Below are 26,858 nucleotides of genomic sequence, written 5' to 3' on the forward strand. Positions count from 1 at the left end.
CTTATATAATTTCTTTTGCTATGATTTTCAAGAGCTTCTACTCCAATCTATGTCTTCAATTTTTATATTCATCATTCACCTTTTTCACTTTTATAATTGTGCTTTTTTTAATTTCACAGGTAATCTCATTTGCGACCCTTGGATTATATCAAGTGGTATTTCTCATTTAGCTTTAGATGTATCATATAGCTTGAGTGTTCATAAATAAAAGAATTTAATTCAATTAAATTTTATTTAACTAATCCTTATGTTTAAATTAATAAAATTTAATTCTTTTAGCATAAAAATTCATTTTTATATTGTAAGTGACATAATTTTATAAAAATTTATCTATAGCTAAAAAAAATATATTTTGGTCAAAATTTTAATAAGAATTTTCATTAACTTGATCAAAATTATATTTTCTGACTAAAAAATTTTGATAGAAAATTTATTCAGAGGGATGAAATAATTTTTTTTAAGAAAAGTATGAGGAGTAAATAATTTAATTTTTTTATTAACATATAATATTTATGAAACATTTCCTAAGCCAATAATCATTTTCCAAGGAGAAAAGCTTTAGCATTGGTTCTACTTTCAATGGCCCTCTTGACATAACTGAGCAGGAAATCATTTAATAAAACAAGTAGTTTTCACCATCTTTCATTTTATTGGGAGTGAAATTTTACCAAAAGCACAAGACACAGAATTTTGATACACCAGAAGAGAAAGTACTTGTACAAAACTCAAGCAAACGGGCGGCAGATATAAGTCCAAGTGTCCAACAAATTCCAAATGTCTCATTTGGAGCAGCAATCTTGTGAACTCAAGCACACCAAGAAACTCAAAAAGTCCAAACTTTATTTTGGGGTCAATCTTCCTATTGGCATTGCCAAAACTTGTAAGAAATGGATGAATAATCCACCGATTTATTTACATTATTTTAGTTACAAGTCTTTTTCTTTCTTTATTATTATTTGTCTAAATCAGGTGCAAGAAGTAGCCAGAGAGCATTAAAGTAGACAGGTGTCAGCTTCTTATTGCAAATACCAAAATGTGTAAGAGTGCTTATACTGTAGTCTATAGGGACTGCCTTGCTGCTGTTGGTTTCTTCTCCTCTTGCTTATTGCATTGCCATTTGCCCCCCTCTTTTGGTGTCTTTCCCAGTTCCCAGTTTCCCACCTATGATATAACCATTCTCTCTAAGGACTGCCATGTGCATCTTTTAATCTCTTTTGTTTATGTACATGTACACTGTAGAGAATTTTGAAACTTTCTCTCTATCTTTCTTTTCTTCTGTTCCATAAAGCAGTCAGTTTTTGGAAACGGAAGTTTATGGGTTGATCATGCAGAGCATAACTTAAGATTGTTCTTGAAAGTTGAAACTTTTGATCCCTCCCTGGTAATTTTTACTTGCTTTTGATTCCTTTCTTTTGCTGTCTCTTCTTTAATTAGTTCCTGTGGAATTTCTGGTATTCTCTGCTGGGTTGTTTAGAAAAGCTTGGAAGGTAAAAAGTTTGCAAATTTGACAACCCAGAAACCTAAGAAATAATTCACAACTGAGCTTATAATCCGCTTACTTAACTAGACTTGGAATGTTAATTTTTGTCAATTTTAGTCTGTTAATTTCTTCTTTCTGGACTGGTCTAAGTTTTATTAGCAATCAAGCAGAGGGTCCGCGTTCTGCCAAGGATGAAAATTTGTGTTTCTTCTAAGAAAAGGATGAATTTTGTGATCATGGGAATTGTTTTGTTTTGTTTTTTAATTATTGTTTTCGTTTGCCCTTTTCTATTACTTCTCCTAAATCAATTTGGATTCTTTGTCTCTGTTTGGTCGCTGACCAAAGGGATGAAAAGGAAAAAAGAAAGCAAGCAAAACCGCTTGTTGTGGTTTCAAAACGCAATTTTGTTGTCTTAAAACTTTGATTTTGATTCTTTCATGTCATGTGATATCTCTGCAATGAAACAGAGCGGCCAATCCAAGTTGGTGGTTGTGTGGGTTTGAGGTTGGGGTTAAGGGGTTATTGGTGATTTTCCTTTTCCTTCTCTTTAGTTATTTTACATGGTTCATGGCAGGCAAACAAGGAGGATTTAAACTGATCACTGGTAGAGTTAAACATGTCAAGTAGAAGGGGTTCGGATCACCAACCGCCACTAAGGCGGATTCAGCGGACCCAGACAGCCGGTAATCTGGGTGAGTCCATGTTGGACAGTGAGGTGGTGCCTTCTTCGCTGGTTGAGATTGCTCCAATTCTCCGTGTGGCTAACCAAGTGGAGGCTAGCAACCCTAGAGTTGCTTATCTCTGTAAGTTGCTATTTTATTTGTATTTTAGTGTGTACTTATTTTGCCCTTTAATTTACTATGGATATCAGTGAATAACCAAATAATCTTAATTGAACCATCACGGGGGAAATATAATGTTGATTGAAGAATAATTTTAATAATTAAAGATTCTTTATAAGAAAGGAACGTTGTAAGTGAAGAGTTAACAAGTTCCTTTGAGTTTTAGCCTCCAACATCTTCCTAGGGAGACAAAGATAAGAAGAATGATGTTATATGGGGGCATATATGGACTTGGACTCTACAATCTCAATAGCTAGCTTAGCTTTTGGGGTGTGGTTCTCCTAAGTTCGTATCAAATAATGCCACTATCTTATATACTGTCTATTACTGATTGGAGAGTAGTCAAGATAATCTCTTGAATTTCCATCTGTTGTCTCTTCTAGTACTGTTTACTTTGGGATTTGTCACTACAAAAGGAGATGGCTTGTTTATAGCAATTTTGTTTATCAAATAATGATCTCTCTATAAATGCAGTGGTATTCTTTATGAACTCTACTTTATATCTGAACTCCAGTTAATTACAATTTGAATGTTGGACATAGGTCGGTTCTATGCCTTTGAGAAAGCTCACAGATTGGATCCCACATCTAGTGGGCGTGGTGTTCGCCAATTTAAAACTGCACTTTTACAACGTTTGGAAAAGGTAAGTCCTCATTTCATGCACTCAAGATATCAATTTTTGATTGATCACATGAGTCTTATGTTTTGAAGGAGAGACTTGGTACAATATGACCCTGTAAGGATGAGAAATCTAGTCTGGTGGAGCCATGGAGGATAATCCCTTGATGGTTTTCCTATCCCAAAATGAATGTCTGTATTATCAAATGTGAATGCCATGAATTAGCTTTAATACATTTTTAAGCTTTCTTTGTTTGCCTTCTGAAAATAGATCATATCTGTTGGACTAACATTTCCCTCTTTCCCTTGAAGGATTTATTTTGAGTTACATGAAACACTGTTAATCCTTTTGAGATTTTCCAGGAAAATGAAATTACAATGCAAGGAAGGACAATGAGTGATGCTCGAGAAATGCAGAAATTTTACCGGGATTACTATCAAAAGTATATTCAAGCTTTACAGAATGCAGCTGATAAAGCTGATCGGTAAGCTTATTTTGAGGGTTTATAGATTGATAGGTTTGCTGGTTCTGCAATCTGATTATCTGATCTCAAGTTTCACGTCCCTAGTTCAGTGCCCAACTTACAAAAGCATATCAAACTGCTGCTGTCCTCTTCGAGGTTTTGAAGGCTGTCAACCAGACGGAGGCTGTGCCTGATGAGGTTAGGTTAACCATTTTTCCTTACGAATAATTGATTTTTATGTCCATATCATGCCAAGATTCTGGAACTGATGTTAGGCATCTAGAAACACACCTGTTGGATACAAGTGATCTTTATGTAATGTATTCTATTCTTTCCTCTTTCTTTTGTGTATAGATTCTGGAAGCTCACACGAAGGTTGAAGAAAAGACAAAGATATATGTACCTTACAATATTCTTCCTCTTGATCCTGATAGTCAAAATCAGGCTATCATGAGATTCCCTGAGGTTGATTCCAATTCTGATACAGTATGATTTGTTTTTGTAGTTTTTGCCTTTTAGCATACTAATCAAATACCTTAGTTGCTTCTGTAACTTGCAGATTCGAGCAACTGTTTCTGCACTTCGAAACACCAGGGGTTTACCGTGGCCAAAGGGCCACAATAAGAGTTTAAATGAAGACATTCTAGATTGGCTTCAAGCTATGTTTGGTTTTCAGGTGACTAACTGATTAACATGCAATCCATTTCTCGGTAAATCTTTTCTATATATCTTGTTATTTAAATTTCTATATGCAGAAGGATAATGTGGCAAATCAGAGGGAACATTTGATTCTGTTGCTTGCAAATGTGCACATACGACTGTTTCCAGAGACTGATCAGCAACCAAAGGTTTTGTACTTTTACTTCTCATATTACTTATGTTTATACATTTTTACTTTATTTGGGGCTAATGTTCATGTCTGATCAACATTTCCTGACTGATCAGCGACCAAAGGTTTTGTACTTTTACTTCTCATATTACTTAGGTTTATACATTTTTACTTTATTTGGGGCTAATGTTCATGTCTGATCAACATTTCCTGTCTAGTTGGATGACTGTGCTCTAACCGATGTGATGAAGAGACTGTTTAAGAACTACAAAAGATGGTGCAAGTATTTGGGGCGCAAAAGTAGCCTTTGGTGAGACTTCTGACCTGCAAATAAAATATTTTATTGCCCCATCATTATTTTGTCATGATGCTCAGCGGGTAACTTGGTCTTCTCATACCCATCTATAATGTGTAGCTTCCGTCTTTTTGTTTCAATTAGAACTCAGGGTACAGAATGCACCTTACTCTCATTATTTATGCTTTGCTTCCACGCCCGCCCCCCTCCCCCCTTCTCTCTCTCTCTCTCTCTCTCTCTCTCTCTCTCTCTCTCTCTCCAATTCTCCATGTTGTCATAATTAATGACTATTTATTGAACTGGTGACAGGTTGCCAACCATTCAACAGGAAGTGCAGCAAAGAAAATTACTATATATGGGTCTATATCTTCTTATATGGGGAGAAGCAGCAAACTTGAGATTCATGCCAGAATGCCTTTGCTATATATATCATCACGTATGCATTAAGCGTCAACTTTAGTGACATAGTTAAATTTCATAACCTCTTCACATTTCAAATTGTTACTTCTTTCCTTATTCCTAGCATGTAATTTCCAATATTGCGGCATATTTCATCTCTGGTTAATTCACTTTGTTAAATTTAATAATGTCCTCTTCAATATTTTCTATTTGGGATTTTATTTGAATAACATTGGTGATACAGCATTATCATGAGGTAATTTTGCAAAAGTTGTTTCGATTATTACAGGATAACCAGTTTCTATTAAGAAAAAGAAATTTTATTAAAGAAAGAAGGAAATTTCTCTTTGTAAGTATCCTACAATAAGACCGTACCTAAACAACTAGAATAAAAAATGTAAAGACTGGATTATTTTTTAATATTATGTTATGCATTTTTTTAAAATGCTGATCACATTAATTCAAAGAAAAAATTTGATTCAAGGATAAACATTTAACTTGTTTGTGAAGGTGTAACGTTCATACATTGATGAGTTTATCAAGATAGTCAATACAATTCTTGAGTTATGCTTTTGACTAGTATCCCAGTTTTATTCTAGAATTGTGTGTGTTTCCTTTAGAGATTGCAGGAGATTACTACAAAGATATTTTCAGTCATTTCTTCTACTTGTGAGATCTATCTGGTGGCAAGTCATTAGAAATTTGCAGGAGTTGCACTGACTAAAGAGATGATCTAAGGGGGAGATCTGATATATTACAAAACCATGACTTTTTCATCTCTTTCTTGGGGAATAAGCCATGAGGAAGTTGCTAGATTAAAATGTCTATTAATGTATACATAATATATGTTCATATGTTGTGATAAGAGAGTTCATGTTCATAATATAAGTTAATAAGCTATGTGACAAGTGGATTGAACCACGGTATACATATCTACTTTTCATGAATTAATATGGAGAAACGACACTACCTCTTGCTAAGCATTTTTAATTGCTAACACATTCGCATTTTCAATGTTTGGTATCTCATCATTTTGATGCTTTATTTGAATCTCAGCTTTTTATTATTCTATTATTTTTTTGAACTTCTTGCACTTGAACTGTTATAGATGGCATTTGAACTATATGGAATGTTGGCTGGGAGTGTCAGTCCAATGACGGGTGAGCACATAAAACCAGCCTATGGAGGTGAAGATGAGGCTTTTTTGAGGAAAGTGGTAAAACCAATATATGATACAATAGCAGAGGTTTGCTCCTATATGTTTTCTTGACATTGAATATTATATTGTTATATTATTACTTGATATACCTTTTATCAATTGTTTTTGTTTTACAGGAAGCCAAAAAGAGTAAAGGAGGAAGGTCAAAACATTCTCAATGGAGAAACTATGATGATTTAAATGAGTACTTTTGGTACAATACTTTTCTTGCTCAGAATTTCCATATGTTAATCTTATAGATTGTAAATTGTTCTGTTGGTGTCAAATAGGTCGGTTGATTGTTTTCGATTAGGTTGGCCCATGCGTGCTGATGCCAGTTTCTTTTGCCCTCCTCCAAGGGAGCTTCTATTTGATAAAGATGAGGTTGGTTTACAATTGTTGGGCATGTACTTCATTTGTTTGCCTTTGTCCTCAGTAACTAATCTTCCTTTCTTCAATTTATAACTTCACAATAAGTTAGACTTTATTCACTTATATAAAGTGTCTGATAGTCTGAGTCAACAATCTTGTTTGGAATCCTCTTTTCGTCTAGTAAATTAACTATATAATGATATCTTGATTGTTTGCGTCAATCTTTTACATGAAAATTAGTACAATAAAGCCTCATTTTCTCTTTTGAATAAAAACAGGAAAATAGATCAAACAGTTCTTGGGTTATTCGTAACCATTCTCTAGAAGTCTTGGTTTGTGCATTTGAGAACAACAATCATATATTTGGAATGAATTTGAATGAGCTCAAGTTCAAACTTGAATTAGTCTTGAATTAAGGTTAACAATTGTTGGGCAAGTACTTCATTTGTTTGCCTTCTCATCAGTCACTAAGCTTCCTTTCTTCAATTTTTAACTTAACAATAAGGTAGACTTGATTCACTTATGTAAAATTTCTGGGTCAACAATCATGTTGGAATCCTCTTTCACCCAGTAAATTAACTATATAATGATTTCTTGATTGTTTGCATCAGTCTTTTACACAAAATTTAGTATAATAAAACCTCATTCTCTATTGTGAATAAAAGCAGGAAAATACATCAAACGGCTCTTGGGTATTCATAACCATTTGCTAGGAGTCTTGGTTTGCATTTGAGAACAACAATGTTATATTTGGAATGAATTTGAAAGAGCTTAAGTTCAAACTTAAATTGGTCTTGAATTAAGGTTTGAATAAACTTGAACGAGCTTTAGTTCAAACTTGAATCGGCATTATACTTAGGGTAAAATGGTAAATATCATAACTTATCATTTATATATATATATATATATATATATAAAATAAACTGTATTCAGAATTCTATAAAATATTAAATACTATAAAAGGGTTTTGGGCTATTTGAGTTAAGAAATGTAAGTTGTGAACTTGGCTTGTTTTGAGTTCAAGCTCAACTCAATTAAAGCCAAGTTGAGTGCGAATATTTGTAATTCGAGTGTGAGTATCACATGGGTATCTTGACTTATTTATACCTCTATTTAGAATTAACTACCACAAATATGTTCCTTCTTCAGGAGAGGGATGGCATTGGTTGGAGGTTACCTCAGTAAGGAATGATAAGGCATTAATAAGATTAGATTCCAGATTTGTTCTCATTCCTTGTATCAAAAGTCGTGGTACCTTTTACTGGTTGAACATATAGGATATAGCTTCTAAGAGGAGCTAAAATAAGTATAGGGAAGAGAATGATAAAAATAGTTGTGTTTACATGTCTGCAGGCAGACAATTATAAATGCATTTATCCTTACGGGTGAAAATATATTTTATTAAAGATATATTTCAATGCCTTTCTTATCTAATAGTAAGTTCTTGCACCTTCTTTTCTGTGAAAGAACTTAATCCTTGTCAGTGTCCTGACTTATTGAAGTCCTGACTTATTGAAGTGGAGTTCATTTCTGATGAACTTTGTGAGTGAACAAAATTGTCAGTTACAGCTGTTGAAACTTGAAAGTTGGAACATAATGATTATTATTACGTTTTGCAGCCGCATTTTGGTTTTGAATTTTTCATTTCTTATGATGGATATTTGCCATTCATCATATATTCAGGAGAAGAAACGAGTTATTGGTGATAGATGGACTGGCAAAGTTAATTTTGTAGAAATACGATCATTTTGGCATGTGTTCAGAAGTTTTGATAGAATGTGGAGCTTTTTTATTTTGTGTTTACAGGTAAACCTAACTTTATATATTATTCTTGTTCTTTTTCCTTCTTCTTGTTGACTGTTTGATATATTGTCTTCTCAACATCATGACTCATGTTGGCATGTGCTGTCCAATTAAGGCGATGATCATCATTGGTTGGAATGGATCAGGCAAATTGAGTTCCATATTTGAGGGTGATGTTTTCAAGAAAGTTCTAAGCATCTTCATAACTTCTGCTATATTAAATTTTGCACAAGGTAGACAACAATTGATCCTCAAGGTTCTGTGTTGGTGCAATATTCATTGTCTCATGCATTTAGTGTACGGATGCTGACACTCATGGAATGTAAAAGAATACACTTTTTATCCATTGTTATAATGAATTTTTGTTTCATTATGGCTAATATATTCCATCATGCTCTGCAAGACATGCCCTTAGTTCTTTTATTTATAGTCTCAGCATGGCTGCCATTAAAAAGATTTCAATTCTTTTGGATAATTGGTCCAAACTGCTCTGATTTGACATGAAAAGCCAGAATTGTTGCTGTCCATGGTAAATTGGTAATTAATTTATTTTTGATGAATAGCAAGACTAGTAAGATCCTTTTATATGACATAACTGGAAAATGGTTCAGCAATTTTGTACGAGAATTTATTTTGGGATTGGGTAATAGTTTCCATTCTCTGGCAGCATTAAATTTTCAGGAAATTTGTAGAGGTGGGGCTAGGAGTTTGGCTGGTTTGGATTGAGATAATGAAATCTGTGACAAATCTTGCAAAGTTTTAAACATGTACTTCCCTGCTGCCGATGGATTGATAATAGGTTAAATGGGGGAAGAAAAAGTGAGAAATAAAGCTAGTAACAGTTGGTCCCATGCTTTTAAAGTCTTCTGGCTGTCTTGATAAGCCTGCTAGACTGCATTAATGGTAATTCTCTGCGTTTCTTGGATTCACAAGATATCCTTAAAACTGCAGATTTTGTTTGTGTCCACTTTTACATCTTTCATATACACTCTCCAATGGCTCAAAATTCTATGGAACCAAGAAAAAAATGCTATATACTACACATCATTATAGTGATCCATATGACGATCTTCTTCTTTGTAAAAGTTGTGATTTTATTAATATGCTCTTGTAATTTTGCAGCTGTGATTGATGTAATTCTGAGCTGGAAGGCAAAGCAGGCCATGCCATTTTATGTCAAACTAAGATACATTTTGAAGGTTCTTTCAGCTGCAGCATGGGTCATAGTTCTACCTGTTACTTATGCTTATAGTTGGGAAAATCCTCCTGGACTTGGCCAGACCATTAAGAAATGGTTTGGCAATAGTCCAAGTTCACCTTCTTTGTTCATTTTGGCCATCCTTATTTATTTATCTCCAAACATACTCTCTGCATTGTTATTTCTGTTCCCATTCGTTCGCCGGGTTCTTGAGCGGTCAAATTATAAAATTGTGATGCTCATGATGTGGTGGTCTCAGGTATACAGAAGCATGTTTCTATCATAACTCTGTTCTGTGTGACTACTGTTGCTGCCTTACTCACTAACTCTGATGCCTTGCAGCCTCGTCTCTATGTTGGAAGGGGAATGCATGAGAGCTCAATTGCACTTTTTAAGTAAGAGTTAAGATTTGGGTTTGTGGGTGCTTGTGGCCTTAAGTTATGTATTTACTCATCTTGCTCATAAACTTTTATCTACTTCAATTTTATAGGTACACTATGTTTTGGGTTCTCCTAATTTTGTCAAAATTAGCTTTCAGTTATTATGTAGAGGTATGTTTTGTGTTCAACTTCATTACTCAAATAATAAATTTTGTCATTGTGCCTAGTAAGTAGTGTCTGGGTAAGTAATATGGCTTGCTTTGTTTTCAGATGTCCGGTCTAATGAAATAGATTCAATGATCAATTAGCATACTTTAATTCTGAAATGCTCATAGTTTGCATCGACTGAAACATAAAAACTTATGTTACAATTTAAGAATGTCTGTTCCACCTTATTTGGATGTAAACATGGCTGTATGTTAATTATGATCCATGAGTCAATAAACCTTAGCTTAATTTTTACTGTAAACATGTATTTCATTATGATAAATTATTTACATTGTTTCTTCTGAAATTGTTTCAACCAATTTGAATGTATATTTGAGTAATTGCATATCTGGAGGCATGCTAAAAGTTTTCCAAATTCAAGCATGGTGAATTTTGTAACTGCATTTTGAGAAAAAAGATTCCTACCTGATGCTGGTTGGAAACAGCAGTTACAACTAAATGTATTCATGCCACTGTGGTCTAGTTAGAGAAAATGCTAAAACCAAGGACAAGATTTCTAGTGGGAAGTTAACTTGGTCCCGCTTCCTTCCACACTCTGGAAAATTCAACTAAATCTCCTCTGTTACAGATTAAGCCTCTTGTTGGTCCAACAAAAGCTATCATGAAAGTTCACATTGGAACCTACCAGTGGCATGAGTTTTTTCCTCGAGGTAATTATGCAAGTGAAGTGCCTTTTTCTTATGTGGTGAAAATGCTTTCTGTTGTCCCACATTGGTTTGGGATGACGTATTTGAGCTATATATAAGACTTGGTTAAATCTCCTCCCCTTGAGCTAGCTTTTGGGGTGGAGTTAGGCACAGTCCATTTTCTTTACACTTTCTAATGGCATCGTTTTTTATGCGCAGCCAAGAACAACATTGGTGTTGTGATTGCATTGTGGGCTCCCATTGTCCTTGTATGTTTATTCTATACCTACTTCTCTCCATTGATTCTTTTTTAACCTCTAGTTACAGCTTTTGAACGTAAGTGATTCTTTGGTAGGTCTATTTTATGGATACACAGATTTGGTATGCTATCTACTCGACCATATTTGGAGGTGTATATGGTGCCTTTCGCCGTCTTGGGGAGGTTGGTTAAGCTTATTTTTCTCTATCATATTTTTTGGTAGCTTTTGTTTGGATGCCCATATCCAAGCAAGTATTATGCCCATATATAACACATTTTTTCATATAGATTATAAGGAAAGTGATTTAGGGTTTGCTTAATATCCGTACACTTAAGATATGGGATCTGATTTATAATTCTTAATCTCCTTTGGTTTGTTTAGGAAATTGGTGTTGCTCAAAGCATATTACTAGAATTGATGAATAGCTTGCTTTGTTTATTTTATTAATTAATATTCATTTTTTTTTTTAAAATTGGTTGGTTATATTAGAGTTTATCTCAAATTTCTATTTGCATTAAGATTTCGTAATTTGTAGGGACTTACTATTTATATTTTGGCTAGGTAGAAACAAATAGGTGTTGATTTGAAACAACAGATTGGAGAGAAAAATCTGTATATTCTTATGTATCAATGAGTTTGTGCATATGCCTATTTATATATAAGATCATAACTTTACAAGGAAACCTAATTTAATGGAAACTAATACAAATATGAAACAAGATATACATAAGGAGAAAGAAATTATAATCCCTTTAATGTAGGGATTGAGATTTCAACACTTCTCTTCAAGTTGGTTCATATATATTACACATGCCTAACTAGCAAACTAGAGAATGAAACATTTTGCTGCTAAGTCCCTTGGTGAACACATCAGCAAACTGATCTTTAGAAGTCACATGAGAGACACTCAATGATCCATCTATAATTTTTTCCTTTATGAAGTGTCGATCAATTTCCATATGTTCGATCAAGCTGTACTGGATTGTGGACAATATTGATAACGACTTTGTTATTACAAAACAAGTATAAACTATTTGTTTCTAAGAGTTTCATATCTTCCATTAACTTTCGTAACCACACAATTCATAGACACCTTGAGTCATATGGCTCTATATTCAGCATCTGCACTGAATCTAGCAGTCACACTTTGTTTCTTACTTCTCCAAATGACCAGGTTACCACCAACAAAAATACAATAACCCGTTGTTGACCTTCTATCATTGATCTTCTATTATTAAAAGATTTAGTCCAATCTGCATCTGTAAAGGCCTTTATTTGAAGATGTCTGTACTTTGAGAAAAGAAGTCCTCTTCCAAGGACAGATTTCAGATATCTTAGAATGTGAAAAACAACTTCTAAATGAGATTCACGAGGATCATGCATATATTGACTCACTAGACTTACTGCAAAGGCTATATCTGGTCTAGCGTGTGAAAGATAGTTCAATCTACTAACTAATCTCTGATATCTTTCTAAATTTACTGACTCTCCAACTCCAGCTTGCAATCTATGATTTGCCTTAATGGGAGATTCTGCTGGTTTATAGCCCAACATACATGTTTCTTCCAAAAGATCCAATATGCACTTCCTCTGAGAAATAAATATCCCTTTATCTGATCTAGCAACTTCTATTTCAAGAAAGTACCTCAGTTTTCCCAAGTCCTTAATCTCAAACTCCTGTGCTAAGCGTTGCTTCAAATTTGCAATTTCTTCCTTATCATCTCCTTATCACTACTATATCATCCACATAAATAATAAATAATGTGATCTTACCTTTACAATATTTTATAAATAAAGTGTGATCAATATTACTCTGACCGAAGCCAAAGGAGATCAAAACCTTGTTGAATCCGTCAAATCATATCCTAGAAGACTGCTGTAGGCCATATAAAGCCTTTTTCAATCTACAAACCTTCCTTTTGGTTTTTTTCATCATCGAATCTTGGAGGTATTTTTATATACACTTTTTCCTCTAAGTCTCTATGCGAAAAAGCATTCTTGACATCGAATTGCTGCAAAATTCCAATCAAGATTTGCTGCACAGAACAATAAAATCCTAATGGTGGAGAGAGAAGTAATAATCCCTTTGATGTAGGGATAGAGATTCCAACAATAGGTTTTCTCTATACATAAAATTCTCTTATCACTTTTTAGCTTTTGGCTCCATGGTTCCAGTGTTATCAAGGCGAAAGGCGACACTAAGACGACAGGGGGCCTTATGGCCTTAGGCGAGAGGTGAGAGGCGAGGCGAGGCGAGGCCTTTTTAAAGCAAGGCGCCGTAGTCTAAATTACCTAAATTATATGTGTGTGTATACTTCTAACATATTAACAAATTAAACAATAAATTAAATAACTAATTAACAAGAATGTTAGTTAAAGTAATAAGAATAACAATAAATTAACAATATTTATAAAAGTTAAACAATTAATTAACAAGAATATCAAATTAAATTAACAAAAATAAGAACAAATTAACAAAGTGAAAGTAAACAAATTAACAACACCCATATAAATTAAACAACTAATCAATAAGAATATCAAGTTAAAGTAACAAGAATAATAACAAATTAATAAATTAACAAAGTTAAAGTAAAAAAAATTAACAAATTAACATTACCTGTATAATTTAAACAACTAATTACCAACCAATTAACAAATTAACAACAAAATATTAAGAATAAAAAGAATAAAAAAATAAAAAAAAAAACTGAACAAAATAGAAAATTAACAAGACTACTGCATACCTAATACCCATACAGCAAAATTATATAAGAAGGGGAGGAAAAGGAAAAAAAAAAAGGGTACACAAAACATACTGCAGCACAAAATAGGGAAGAAGAAGAATAATGCCCATACAGCAGCATTAGAGGAGGAGAGGAAAAGGGGAAAAAAACTAATAAAACTAAATGAGAGAAACTTCCTAAATATAATGAGTACTTCCTAAATGGAATACTAATCCTAATTATGATAGAATTATTAAATAATAAAACTAATAAACTTCCAAATTTTACATTGAATATAATCTCTGAGTATCCTATTTTTATCCTCCTCCCAATACAGCATTACTACTAGTATTAGGAATCCCAAAATAAGAAAAACTAAACCAATACCAACAAGGAAAATACTAAACCTAATATAACTTTTTGAATATTCCTAAATAATAGAAATCTAAACTTCCTAATTATGATAGAATGGAGGATCTTAATTTCACAAGTAAAAATTAAATCAATTTAATTCCTAAGTTTAGTCTTTCTTGACTAACATCATTCTCTCTTGGTTGGAGCAAACTTGATCTTGAGTTTTGTAGTGCTGAAGAATCAAGAGTCGAATTTTGAGAGCAAGCAACTCTAATCTTCTTGGATGGTAGCAATAAGAGTGAAATGAAAGGCTTCATTATTTCCTTTCCTTATATCTCAAGGAACATTTTTAGTCACAACTATAGTTGAAATCACCATGAACAAGAGAATTTGATAAAATTTCAGTTTCTGTTGTCTTATCCATGGACTGCTTTTCTTCTTTTCCTGGGATAAGTTCCCCAAAATCTTCTGGCTCATTCTCATCAGCTTCTTTCACTAGAATAGGTTCCTCAAAATTTTTTAACTCAGTCTTATCATCTTGAATTTCAAGATGTGAAGTCTCAACAATTAAAACTTCAGATTCTTCAAACTGCTCCTCTTGTTCTTCATCATAAAATTCTTTGTTGACTGATTTTATACGTTCAGATGTTTTTAGGGATGTGAAGGAAGAAAAAAATCCATGAAGAAAAGCCAAAAAAAAAATTCTGATTGCATTCTCTGGCTAATTTTCACAAACAAAACGGATCCAAAAAAGCTCTAATGCCAATTGATGTAAAACAAATACCACTCAAAAAGGGAAAAGAAATAAAACTCCCAAATTTTCTGTTATTGTCAATATCAATAATAATAAGTTTTAGGAAAATACTTAAATTACATAGGCATTTATAGACTAATAACTAATCCTACTGCTGTTAGGATTAGGAATAGGAATCCCAAAATAGGAAAACACTAAACCATTACTAACTAGGAAAATAGTAAACCTAATAGAACTTTTTAAATATTCCTAAATAATAGAAATTTAAACTTCCTAATTATAATAGAATGAGAGATCTTAATTTCATAATTAAAAATTAAATCAAAATAATTCCTAAATTTAGTCTTCCATGACTGCATCACTTATATTGGCACAGTAGCTTAGCCTTCCTTTCATTGGCAATGCAGAACAACCCGTGTGAAATATTTCTTTTTCTTTCCAGGTTTTCTTGTTTATCCACCAATATTTGAATGCTAATATCTTACAATCCTAGGATCCATTTTAGGCATATGACTACCATTGAGATGATCATGTACCACACTACAAGTTGAGACTGATTCCAATAAGTTATATGATTTAAAGAGAAGATTTCAGTCACCTAAAATTGTCATTGACAATTCTATCAATGTTGCTAAGTTGACATAAAAGAGCTTCAAAACAATTTCTTATATGAACTAAAATAGGCTCTAAAAGAGCTTGTGGAGCTTACGTTACATATATTGTGTTTGGATCATTTATTAAATGAGTCTATAATTTGTTTAAGCTTGTTGATTCCCACATTAAGGGTTAAATAGGTTGAACTGGCTTATATGAGTATTTTGTGGCCAACACATCCTCAACTTAGAACATTTACAAAACTATTATTATATATCAATTCATATGTTGTTTATTTGATTCTTTAGTATCTTTAATGTGTTAATGCACATGATTTTATAGATTTTATGACATAAATCATACATTCAAAAATATGGAAGAAGTACAATAAATGTGAATTATTTTTGAAGAATTTCTGTAAGCATTGGTGTAAGAATATGAGACTTCCTTGGGTGCGCTGATTAAGTTTTTAGAACTTAAAATGCTCAACTTAATTTTTCTATTATTCTTTCAGATTCGGACATTAGGAATGTTGAGGTCTCGATTCCAATCATTGCCAGGAGCATTCAATGCATGCTTGATTCCAGTTGAAAAGAGTGAAAAGATCAAGAAAAAAGGACTGAGAGCTACTTTTTCTCGTAAATTCACTGAGGTGTTTTTCCCCCTGTCCTTTCATTAGTAGCATTACAATTAGTAATGAGCTATGGATTCTCATTTGACATGCCATTCTGTTATTTATTTACTAAATGCCTTGTTTAGAGTCTTAACGGTTTGGCTGGTTATTTTAGAACCTGCCCAACAAAGAGGAGGAGGAAGCAAGGTTTGCTCAGATGTGGAACAAAATAATCACTAGCTTTCGGGATGAGGATTTGATAAATAATAGGTATGACAACAAGCAAACTGCAGTGGAAAAATTTTTGCCTTCATCTAAAGTGATTGAATGTAGAACCTCTTGACTTTATAATGTTAATATTTGTCAAATCTGCAGGGAAATGGACTTGATGCTTGTCCCATACTGGGCTGATAAGGGTCTAGACCTCATTCAATGGCCTCCATTTTTGCTTGCTAGCAAGGTCTATTTATTCCTAAAGTTATTCTGTGAGCCTCACCTAGCAATCTACTCACCCCCTTATGGACTATACAGATCCCAATAGCATTGGACATGGCAAAAGATAGCAATGGAAAAGACCGTGAACTGAAAAAGAGGTTGGCTTCAGACCATTATATGCACTGTGCAGTTCGTGAGTGCTATGCCTCATTTGGAAGTATCATCAAATATTTGGTTCTTGGAGAGAAGGAAAGAAGGTAAGTTTGATAGTCCTATGGAATATTCAGTCAGATATTGAAAGAGAGCTTAAGTTTATCTTTCATGATGTATTTTACTATCATCCTGATGATATTTTGCTCTCAGGGTTATAGATGCTATTTTCATCAGAGTGGATGAGTATATACAAAATGACATGCTGATCAGGGAATTGAATATGAGTGCTCTCCCGACCCTCTATGAACAGTTTGTGAATCTTATTGAATATTTGGTATATTTTTTCCTACATAACTTAAAGCATTTATCTACTAAGTTGAGGTTATTTCCTCTGCTAACTGAGGCAGCCTAATTATTACAGATATCAAATAAGGAAGATGACAAGGATAAGGTTGTCATTCTTTTGCTTGACATGCTAGAGGTGGTGACTAGAGACATAATGGAGGACGAGGTTCCTAGGTAAATTATTATATATAGTGCAATCATCTCCTCAAACTTATCAACATGTTTATATCATATTTATACAGTTGCAATTTTTCTTGTCTAGTTTGCTTGACTCAAGCCATGGTGGATCTTCTGGAAAACAAGAGGGAATGACCTCACTTGATCAACAGTACCAGTTTTTTGGTCATCTCAAATTTCCAGTGAAAGAGACAGAAGCTTGGAAAGAAAAAGTAACTTTAGATTCTGGCTAATGTGCTCAGCATGTAGGAGATACTTAGGACATTTGAGTTGATACAAGTTCCTTTTAGAGTTTGACTAGTGTGCATAGGTTGTAAACAGCCCTTTGATTACCTTTGGTATTTGATCTAAGTGCCTTTTTTCACATTTGTAATTTGCTTTGGTTAACCATCAGAGTGCGTGAATATTGTCTTAGTGCTCTCTCTCTCTCTCTCTCTCTCTCTCTCTCCCCGGTTTTCATCCTTTCTTCATGACTAGAAGAATGAGTTGGAGATTACATATATTAATACCCCCTATGTAAATCTTATATTCCAGATCAGAAGGCTTCACCTATTGCTTACTGTGAAAGAGTCCGCTATGGATGTGCCATCTAACTTGGAAGCTAGAAGGCGAATTTCTTTCTTCTCCAATTCATTGTTCATGGACATGCCTAATGCACCCAAAGTTCGCAACATGCTTTCATTCTCGTATGTTCCCTTAACATTCACCATTATTGTACTGGAGGCATTACATTTGATTTCTTGTATCGTTTTTCCATTTCAAAGAATACTATGCTTTATGGCTTTTTCACTTTGGATGAAGTGTTTTTCTTTTAATATCATTTAATACATGTGATTTTAATTTTTTTAATCACTTCTAATACTATTTTGTCACTTATCATTAATAATATGTTTTATATAGCTCTTGTATATTATTATATGAGGCCAAATGTTTATTAATAGCTTTTGTACATGGCCAAAAGAAAAAAAAAAAAAAAGTGTGTGTGTGTATTATCTCTACAACAAACTTTTATTTTAAAAAGATCAATGAGTTGTCATGTAACACAGATGTTGTGGCATATGGTTATTGCATAAAGGTGACATGGATAAGACTAAAACTTATTCATTATTTCATAGCATATAGAAGCCCTATAAATATCACTTTAGTAGCATTAGTAAATATAGTGCTAAAATTATAACAAATAAAATCATATGCGTTGAATGATTAATGTTATGGAAAGTCAATTGTGTAGTATATATATTCCTGTTTAGTGAATATAATAGGAAATCTAGATAGAATAGCAAAAACTGTTGTGCATCGTGGAAGCGTGTAAACTATAAAAAAATAAAGCAAACACACAAAACACCAATACTTATGTAGTTCACCCTCTCCACATAGGGTTACATCTACGGACATGCTATATTCCATGGAAATGCTATCTTCCTCTATCAATAAATAAATAAATCATCCATTACAAGCTCAAAATTATACTATCTATAAATCCAATTGCACCCAAGAGAACCCTTACAAAAATTGTTCATAGTAAATACATTAGTTAGTCCTCTCATTCTCCTCTAAATATAACTTAATATATTTACTATTTTAACTACTATTATAACAACATTACAAAGTGTGTTTTCAACTATAATGGGCTCTTTCCTCTTAGACTATGTACTTCTCCACCTTAAGTCGCAGCCTCTCTCCCTCCAAAGGACTGCAATGGGTAAGAGCTCTCATCAACGGGTAAGCCAAATCCTCAGCAATTGGCGATAGCCCCAACCATGTTGCTATTTATAGTTTTAATCCTCTCAACCCTAATCTAATAAGGAATCTCACTCAATTTTGAAATAACACTAAAATAGGAATTCTACTGTATATAGGAAATATTTCTCTATCCTATTGAGGAATATTTTTTCCACACAAATTAGAAAGAGGGTTTTCCAAATCAACTAGGATTTTGGATCATAAATCTAACGATCTTCACCTTGATACATAATCCATCAACCATTGCATACTTTGAATACTTGGGCACCTTCAATCATCAAATTGCTTGAACCCAATCTTCATCTTAGGTGTAACTTGCTTATTTCTTCAAACAATTTTTGCGCCATCAAGCCATCTTGATTTTGCATCAAGAGTTCCACTGTAAATTCAACTCTCCACCACCTTGACCTTTGCACATCATTATTACATGTGTGGCTTTCTACATGTCATAGCTCCTCCACCTTCAATTGAACTCACCAAGATAATTCTCATGCTCTAATACCAATTGTTATGCATCGAGAAACATGTAAACTATAAAGGAATAAAACAAACATACAAAACATCAATACTTGCGTGGTTTACCCTCTCCTTATAGCGTTACGTCCACAAGCATGCCATCTTGCACTATCATTATATAAATAAATCATCCATTACAAGTTCAAAACTATATTCCCCATAAACTCAATTACATCCAAGAGAACCCTTGCAAAAACTGCTTATAGTAAATATATTAATTCTCTCAATTTTCTCTAGATATAATCCAATATATTTACTATTTTAACTGCCACTACACCAACACCATAAAGCGTGTCTTTAACTACAATGGACAATAGCTCCTTTCTGTTGGACTATGTCCTTCTCTACCTTAGGCCAAAGCCTCTCTCACTCCATGGGACTGCAATGGGCAAGAGTCCTCATCAATGGACAAAGCCAAATCTTCAACAATTGACAAAATCTTTCTCTGCAATGGGTAACAGTCTCACTCTATGAGTTGAAAGCCTAATCTGTTCATCATACTTCTATTTATAGTGTTAATCCCCTCAATCCTAATCTAATTACAAATCCCACTCAATTTAGGAATATTAATTACGAAAAGGATTTTCCAAATCAACTAGAATTTTGGGTTATAAATATAACAAACTAAACCATAGATAAAGAAGGAAACTTAAATAACTAATTCTAAGTAAATTAGGAAAACTAGAAACAAGTCCTAATTGAAATAGGAAAATAAATAAATCCTAATTAAAACAATAAACCGGCTGGAAATTAAATCTGGAGCATAATCTTTTACTGGAATAGGAAGTATCTGTGATAGGATTGCAGTTAGAAGAGTTTTGGACTGAAAAAAATCAATTTTACAACAATTTCCCGCTGCTGGATTGCTGTGACAGAACATCACATGCCCTGGCGTGTGTGGTGGGCTGCTGGGACACACCCTGGGGTGTGTTATGCCCTGTTTTCTGAGGAATTTCCTGCACTTTTGTTCCTCTTTTCTTCCTTTCATGTTTCCTTGTTTCTTAAGACCAAGCCCCACATCAAAAGGAAAGAGAGGACAGATCAAAAGAGAGAGAGAGAGAGAGCTTGATGATGAATCTATGACTTTCGCGAAAATCTCATTAAGGGGGAGTGTTGGAATCGATGAGATTTTTACTTAATGTATGGGATATCTCATTGACGAATCCTATGACTATTAAAAAAATCACGAGATTTGTTACCAAAATCTTAGTAGTGATTTATGATTTATTGATAGTATTCCATATATATCATGTATCTTACATTATAAATGTGGAGTTTTGTGCATTATGTAAGACACACAGCACGAGTGAATGAAATCTACTTTTTTTCCCCATCTTTTCTATCCTTCTAAATTCAACATTATAAAAAAAAAAAAAAAAATCTAAAGTGAAGTGCCAGATCACAACTTTTTTCCAAAAAAAATTCAACAAAAATTTATGAACTTTTATCTACTTGGTTGGAGTTCATGCTCATTTTTGTTTAATATATTTCCTGAATTTTTTGTTCCCCACTTCTCTCTTATTGTTGAAACGCCATGTAATCATTGTAAATGTATAAGATCATGATCCCTAGATCCAGGTTTTATACTTTTCTTACATTTGTTTTGTGTACAGTATCCTAACTCCTTACTATGATGAGGATGTTCTTTACTCCATAAATCAACTAGAGAATCCAAATGAGGATGGGGTTTCTATCCTTTTTTACTTGCAAAAAATCTTTCCAGGTTGATTTATTTTACCTTTCCCTTGGTTTTCTCATTTTCAATTTGTTGATGGCCCTCTTGGGTAAATATTTATTGAGAATGATATGTTCTCATGTATTTATGAAATTTAAATAGATGAGTGGACAAACTTTCTTGAACGGGTTGAATGTGTTAGTGAGGAAAAACTCAGAGAAAGTGAAGAACTGGAAGAGAAACTTCGTTTATGGGCATCATACAGAGGCCAAACATTGACAAAAACTGGTACAAGTGCTCTCTTTCCTGTGATAATTGATAGACCTGAATTTTTTTTGTTATTTTGACCTTATATTGATAATAATCACTTTATGCGTCTTTCCCTCCCTACTCTCAACAATTCAGTACGAGGCATGATGTATTACCGCAAAGCTTTGGAACTTCAGGCCTTCCTTGATAGGGCAACAAATGAAGGTACTTAGTGAGAGCTTAGTTGCTATGTGCAATTACCTTATTCCTTCTACTTACAGAAAATCTCTCTTGCTTTCATTAGAATTGATGAAAGGCTATAAGGTTGCTGAATCAAGTAGAGAGGAAAAGTCAAAGAGTGAAAGGTCACTATGGGCACAATGTCAGGCAGAAGCCGATATGAAATTCACATATGTTGTGTCATGCCAGCAATATGGCATTCACAAACGAGCAGCTGATGCTCGTGCTAAAGATATTCTGAGGCTCATGACAAAGTAGGTTTTGCCCCACTTTATTTCAATAACACACTCCTAAAAGATATTCATCACATGTTTTTTGGATTATTTATAGCACTTGCTAGGTAGTGGTGTTATTATTTCTTGCTTTGCTTGTGGCAGCTATCCATCTCTTCGTGTAGCATATATCGATGAGGTTGAAGAAACTAGTAAAGATAAATCCAATTCTAACAAGATGGTTGAGAAGGTTTATTATTCAACTCTTGTCAAGGCTGGTCCTCCAACTGAGCCTATTGATTCGTCTGAGCCAGTTCAAAATCTAGACCAGGTACAAGTCCAAAAATATTTAGTCAAGTCTTGGAATAGTTTGAACCTTGATTTTTAAAAATGTTTAAAATAAGATTTGGCGCAGAATGCTTTATAGGTTTTCTATTAGGCTAATTGACCATAAAAAAAATCTCAAAACTCTTTTGCTTATTTGCAATTAAACAATTTTACCATAATTTGAATAATTAGTTTCAATTATACGCGATTAGTCAAAATTGAAATAGAAATAATATTTATTATTAATTTGATATAAATCTTAAAAATAAACTTTAATTTCTTTTCCTCGTCCATTCTTCTGTTTACTTCCCTCCCCTTCTTTGTACCTCTCACTCAATACTATTGAAAACTCATGAACTTCTTTCCCTCCTTCTTTGACAAATCAAGATTGACACTATTGTTGCTTGCTTTTTTCAAATGGAGAGTTTATTATGCTCTCTTAGCTCCACTTAAATAAGCACTTCTTCAACACCGCCTCAATAACACCAAGAGAGAGAGAGAGGAATTTTTGGGATGGGGATGAAAGGAGAGAGGGGGAGAGGGGGGAGAGGAATTTTTGGGATAGGGATGGAAAGGAAGAGCGAGGGGGGGGGGGGGTGTTGGTGGTGTTGGGTAGAGAGAGAGAGAGAGAGAGAGAAGAAACAAAAGATCTTTAAGTGATTTTTTTTATTATTATTTAGATTAGGAATGAGTTTTCTAATTCGATTTTGACCAACAGGATAAAATTGCAAATAATTTGTCAACATAGAGTAAAATTGATAATGAAATACTATTTTTATTCAATTTTGGCCTATTGGGTAAAACTACAACTAATTTGTCAAATTAGGGTAAATTTGACAAAATGAAAAGGTTTGGATAAAATTGCATATACGTGATTTGGGCTTCTTTTTATTTATTTATTTATTTATTTGGGTTTCTCCTTTAGCACAAAAGAAAAGTAGTTTATTTTGTTGTTAAAGAGGAAAGTTTTGTCTGCAACTCCTTATACTTACCTATTAAATTTATGCATTGTATGTGATAGTCAAATATAAAAAAACCAAGGGAACTGATCTCTATTTTCTCAGAATTTAACTTTAACTAAAGTCATGGTTGGAAACCATTTTTTATAGCTGGAGAATTGATATCGCAGGCTTTGATTGGTTGAAGTCAGTTTGGCCACTTAGCTACCTAGTTTTTGATAGCTCACCAATGATTCTTATGATGTTGGATTTATGTTGCATGCCATTGATAATTATGTACATGCATGCCCATACATGAGAACACAAGCATACATTACTTGAATCTAACCAAAGGCATTGCATTCCTAGCAATCCTTCGTAATTATTGCCTGAATTCTTGCCCAGGTAATATATCGGATAAAGCTTCCTGGACCTGCAATATTAGGTGAGGGGAAGCCAGAAAATCAGAATCATGCCATTATATTCACACGGGGTGAAGGATTACAAACAATAGATATGAATCAGGTACTATATTTAATAGTTGACATTGCAAATTAGAAGAAATGCAACTTTCTTACAGAAACTGAATTGATTAAAATGCGATAGGATAACTATATGGAAGAAGCCTTCAAAATGAGGAACTTCCTTCAAGAATTTCTTCAAAAGCGTGATGGTGTAAGATATCCAACAGTACTTGGACTGAGGGAGCATATTTTCACTGGCAGGTTGGTGTTGCTTGGAAACTGGATTGTAATAGCACTGCTGCTTGTATATCAACATTTGATATGTGCATTCATTGTGGTGTTTTTGTTGATCTGTGCAGTGTTTCATCTCTTGCATGGTTTATGTCAAATCAGGAGACTAGTTTTGTTACCATTGGGCAGAGATTGTTGGCTAATCCTTTGAAGTAAGATTTCAGTTTTCAATTACTTCAAAAAGTTTTCTTGATCGCATTGTATAGAAATAGTCTGGTGTTACCTCTTTCAATCTTGTTCTTCTTATCATAATGATGAATTTTCATACACATTTTTTCAGTTTTATTTACTTTGATGTCTGATGTGCTAAATTATTGATTCTACTCTTCTTGCAGAGTGCGGTTCCACTATGGTCATCCAGACGTGTTTGATAGACTGTTTCACTTGACTAGAGGGGGTGTCAGCAAAGCTTCTAAAGTCATCAATTTAAGCGAGGACATATTTGCAGGCATTTTCATCGGCTTTGTATTTATTTGATGAAGATGCTAGTTTGCTTCACATAAATATTTCTCACATTTGTTATGATTTTTTTTTTATCAGGTTTCAATTCAACATTACGTGAAGGCAACATCACTCATCATGAATACATTCAAGTTGGTAAAGGAAGGGATGTGGGCCTTAATCAGATTTCTATGTTTGAGGCAAAGATAGCTAATGGAAATGGTGAACAGACATTGAGTCGCGACATTTACAGGCTGGGACATCGATTTGACTTTTTCAGAATGCTGTCTTGCTATTTTACTACTGTTGGTTTCTATTTCAGTACCTTGGTATGTGTGAAATATACCTCCTTTATATGGAATCCTAATTCAAAATGCTCTAGTTCCTCTTGGTATGCATGAAATGTCCTTATACTAATTCAAAATGCCCTGGTTCTTCTTTTCCAGTTAACTGTGCTCATAGTGTATGTATTTCTTTACGGCCGCCTTTATCTTGTTCTTAGTGGACTTGAAGAAGGGCTGATTACTCAACCAGCTATTAGAGACAACAAGCCTCTTCAAGTAGCTCTTGCTTCTCAGTCATTGGTGCAGATTGGGTTCTTGATGGCCTTGCCAATGATGATGGAAATGGGTTTGGAAAGGGGATTCCGTAGTGCATTAAGTGATTTCATATTGATGCAATTACAATTGGCCCCTGTATTTTTCACATTTTCTCTTGGAACAAAGACTCATTATTATGGAAGGACATTGCTTCATGGGGGTGCACAATACCGAGGTACTGGTCGTGGTTTTGTAGTGTTCCATGCCAAGTTTGCTGATAACTATAGGATGTATTCCCGCAGCCATTTTGTCAAAGGGATTGAACTGATGATTCTGCTACTTGTGTACCATATTTTTGGACATTCATATAGAGGTGTAGTTGCATACATCTTAATCACTGTATCCATGTGGTTCATGGTGGGGACATGGCTTTTTGCTCCTTTCCTTTTCAATCCATCAGGGTTTGAGTGGCAAAAGATTGTTGATGACTGGACGGATTGGAACAAGTGGATAGATAACCGTGGAGGTATTGGTGTGCCTCCAGAAAAAAGTTGGGAATCCTGGTGGGAAAAGGAACAGGAACATCTTCGATATTCTGGGAAGCGCGGTATCATTGTGGAGATATTGTTGGCATTGCGCTTTTTCATCTTTCAGTATGGCCTTGTGTATCACCTCAGCATCATTAAAAATACCAAAAGTTTTCTGGTATATTCTTTATATTCATTTTTGTTTGCCCTTTGTTTGTGATAGGAAAGTTAAGATGTTCAAAAGCAAGCAGAATAATTGATCTTAACTTTTCATTGAATTACAGGTTTATGGTGTTTCATGGCTTGTTATCATTGTAATATTGTTATTAATGAAGGTAAGTTTCAAAACTCTTCATACTTTCAGAGTTGCAACCCTTTTTCACCTCCAGTTGCATTATTTTTGAATAGCACCATGGTTGCAAAATCTCAATCTTGAATTCTGACCATAAAGACTTGATGCTTATCTTAATTGTGCATTATAATTTATCTGTCAAAATCTTGCTAGCTAGATATGACTGTCAAATTTTCATGTGTTTGGTTATTTTTATGTAATTGTGAGCTAATTAAGCAGACTTGCATTAAGCTGGGTTAATTCTGATAATTAGATTGAATTTACAGGCTATGTCTGTTGGAAGGAGAAGACTGAGTGCAAACTTCCAACTATTGTTTCGGCTAATAAAGGGCCTCATATTCGTGACTTTTGTTTCAATATTCATTACTTTGATAGCACTCCCACATATGACACTTCGAGACGTCTTGGTCTGCATTCTTGCATTCATGCCTACTGGATGGGGACTGCTACTGGTCAGTGTGATTCATTAATCCAAATTCCAAACCCTATCATATTACATTTTAATGAAAGCTACTTCTGTGAGAATTACATGCATATTATTTCTATAATTATTTTTCATTTAAATTTTATTTTTTTAGATTGCACAAGCTTGTAAGCCTGTGATACAAAATGCTGGATTTTGGGGATCAGTACGGACGCTAGCTCGTGGTTACGAAATAATCATGGGTTTGCTTCTATTCACACCTGTTGCATTCTTGGCTTGGTTCCCATTTGTTTCCGAGTTCCAAACACGTATGCTGTTCAACCAAGCATTTAGCAGAGGTCTACAGATTTCCCGTATTCTTGGTGGACACAGGAAAGACCAATCCTCCAAAAACAAAGAGTAAATGGATCACAAACAGAGCTGCTTATCATCAATGGGAATTTGCATCCATTTCCATAGTTATTACCCAACACATAAAAAAATCAAGTTGTATATATCTTTGTATAGGTCTTGTGGATATTATTATGTTGTACACTAAAATGCTTTAAGAGTTTTTAGTAGCTGTTGATCATAGGACATCAGGATTTATACGAGTTGCAAGAATGCTATAGTCTATTTCTTCGAGTAGGATGGATGTACATAACGTGTGCGTATGTCTTTGAATTTAGCTGATGAAGGACCAGTGAAGCCCATTTTCTATATGTAATCCTTGTAGATTTTTCTGAGTGCCTGCACAGTGTGTAATCATTTAACTTGGGTTAGAAATAATAAAAATCCTTG

At 33.9% G+C, this 26,858-nt stretch overlaps 1 protein-coding gene across 1 annotated transcript; it reads left to right on the forward strand.

Annotated features, from left to right (window-relative positions):
- Positions 1-1,080: 1,080 nt before the first annotated feature.
- Positions 1,081-26,779, forward strand: LOC110669338 (callose synthase 1). Its single transcript, XM_021830968.2, has 43 exons — positions 1,081-1,381; positions 2,055-2,283; positions 2,865-2,965; positions 3,304-3,425; positions 3,515-3,602; positions 3,759-3,869; positions 3,964-4,080; positions 4,160-4,252; positions 4,452-4,543; positions 4,838-4,964; positions 6,036-6,173; positions 6,263-6,339; positions 6,416-6,509; positions 8,181-8,303; positions 8,416-8,533; positions 9,423-9,757; positions 9,841-9,893; positions 9,989-10,049; positions 10,675-10,756; positions 10,952-11,001; positions 11,088-11,174; positions 15,932-16,069; positions 16,206-16,300; positions 16,406-16,490; positions 16,562-16,722; positions 16,829-16,952; positions 17,040-17,137; positions 17,226-17,352; positions 17,675-17,826; positions 21,013-21,122; positions 21,237-21,362; positions 21,480-21,548; positions 21,628-21,817; positions 21,941-22,106; positions 23,446-23,565; positions 23,647-23,765; positions 23,864-23,947; positions 24,131-24,243; positions 24,336-24,565; positions 24,683-25,480; positions 25,587-25,637; positions 25,921-26,106; positions 26,233-26,779. The coding sequence occupies exons 2-43, from the start codon at positions 2,097-2,099 to the stop codon at positions 26,479-26,481; spliced, it is 5,847 nt and encodes a 1,948-aa protein (XP_021686660.1). The 5' UTR covers positions 1,081-1,381; positions 2,055-2,096; the 3' UTR covers positions 26,482-26,779.
- The last annotated feature ends 79 nt before the right edge of the window (positions 26,780-26,858 follow it).

The sequence above is a fragment of the Hevea brasiliensis genome, chromosome 14, assembly GCF_030052815.1.
Source record: "Hevea brasiliensis isolate MT/VB/25A 57/8 chromosome 14, ASM3005281v1, whole genome shotgun sequence".
Lineage (NCBI taxonomy): Eukaryota > Viridiplantae > Streptophyta > Magnoliopsida > Malpighiales > Euphorbiaceae > Hevea > Hevea brasiliensis.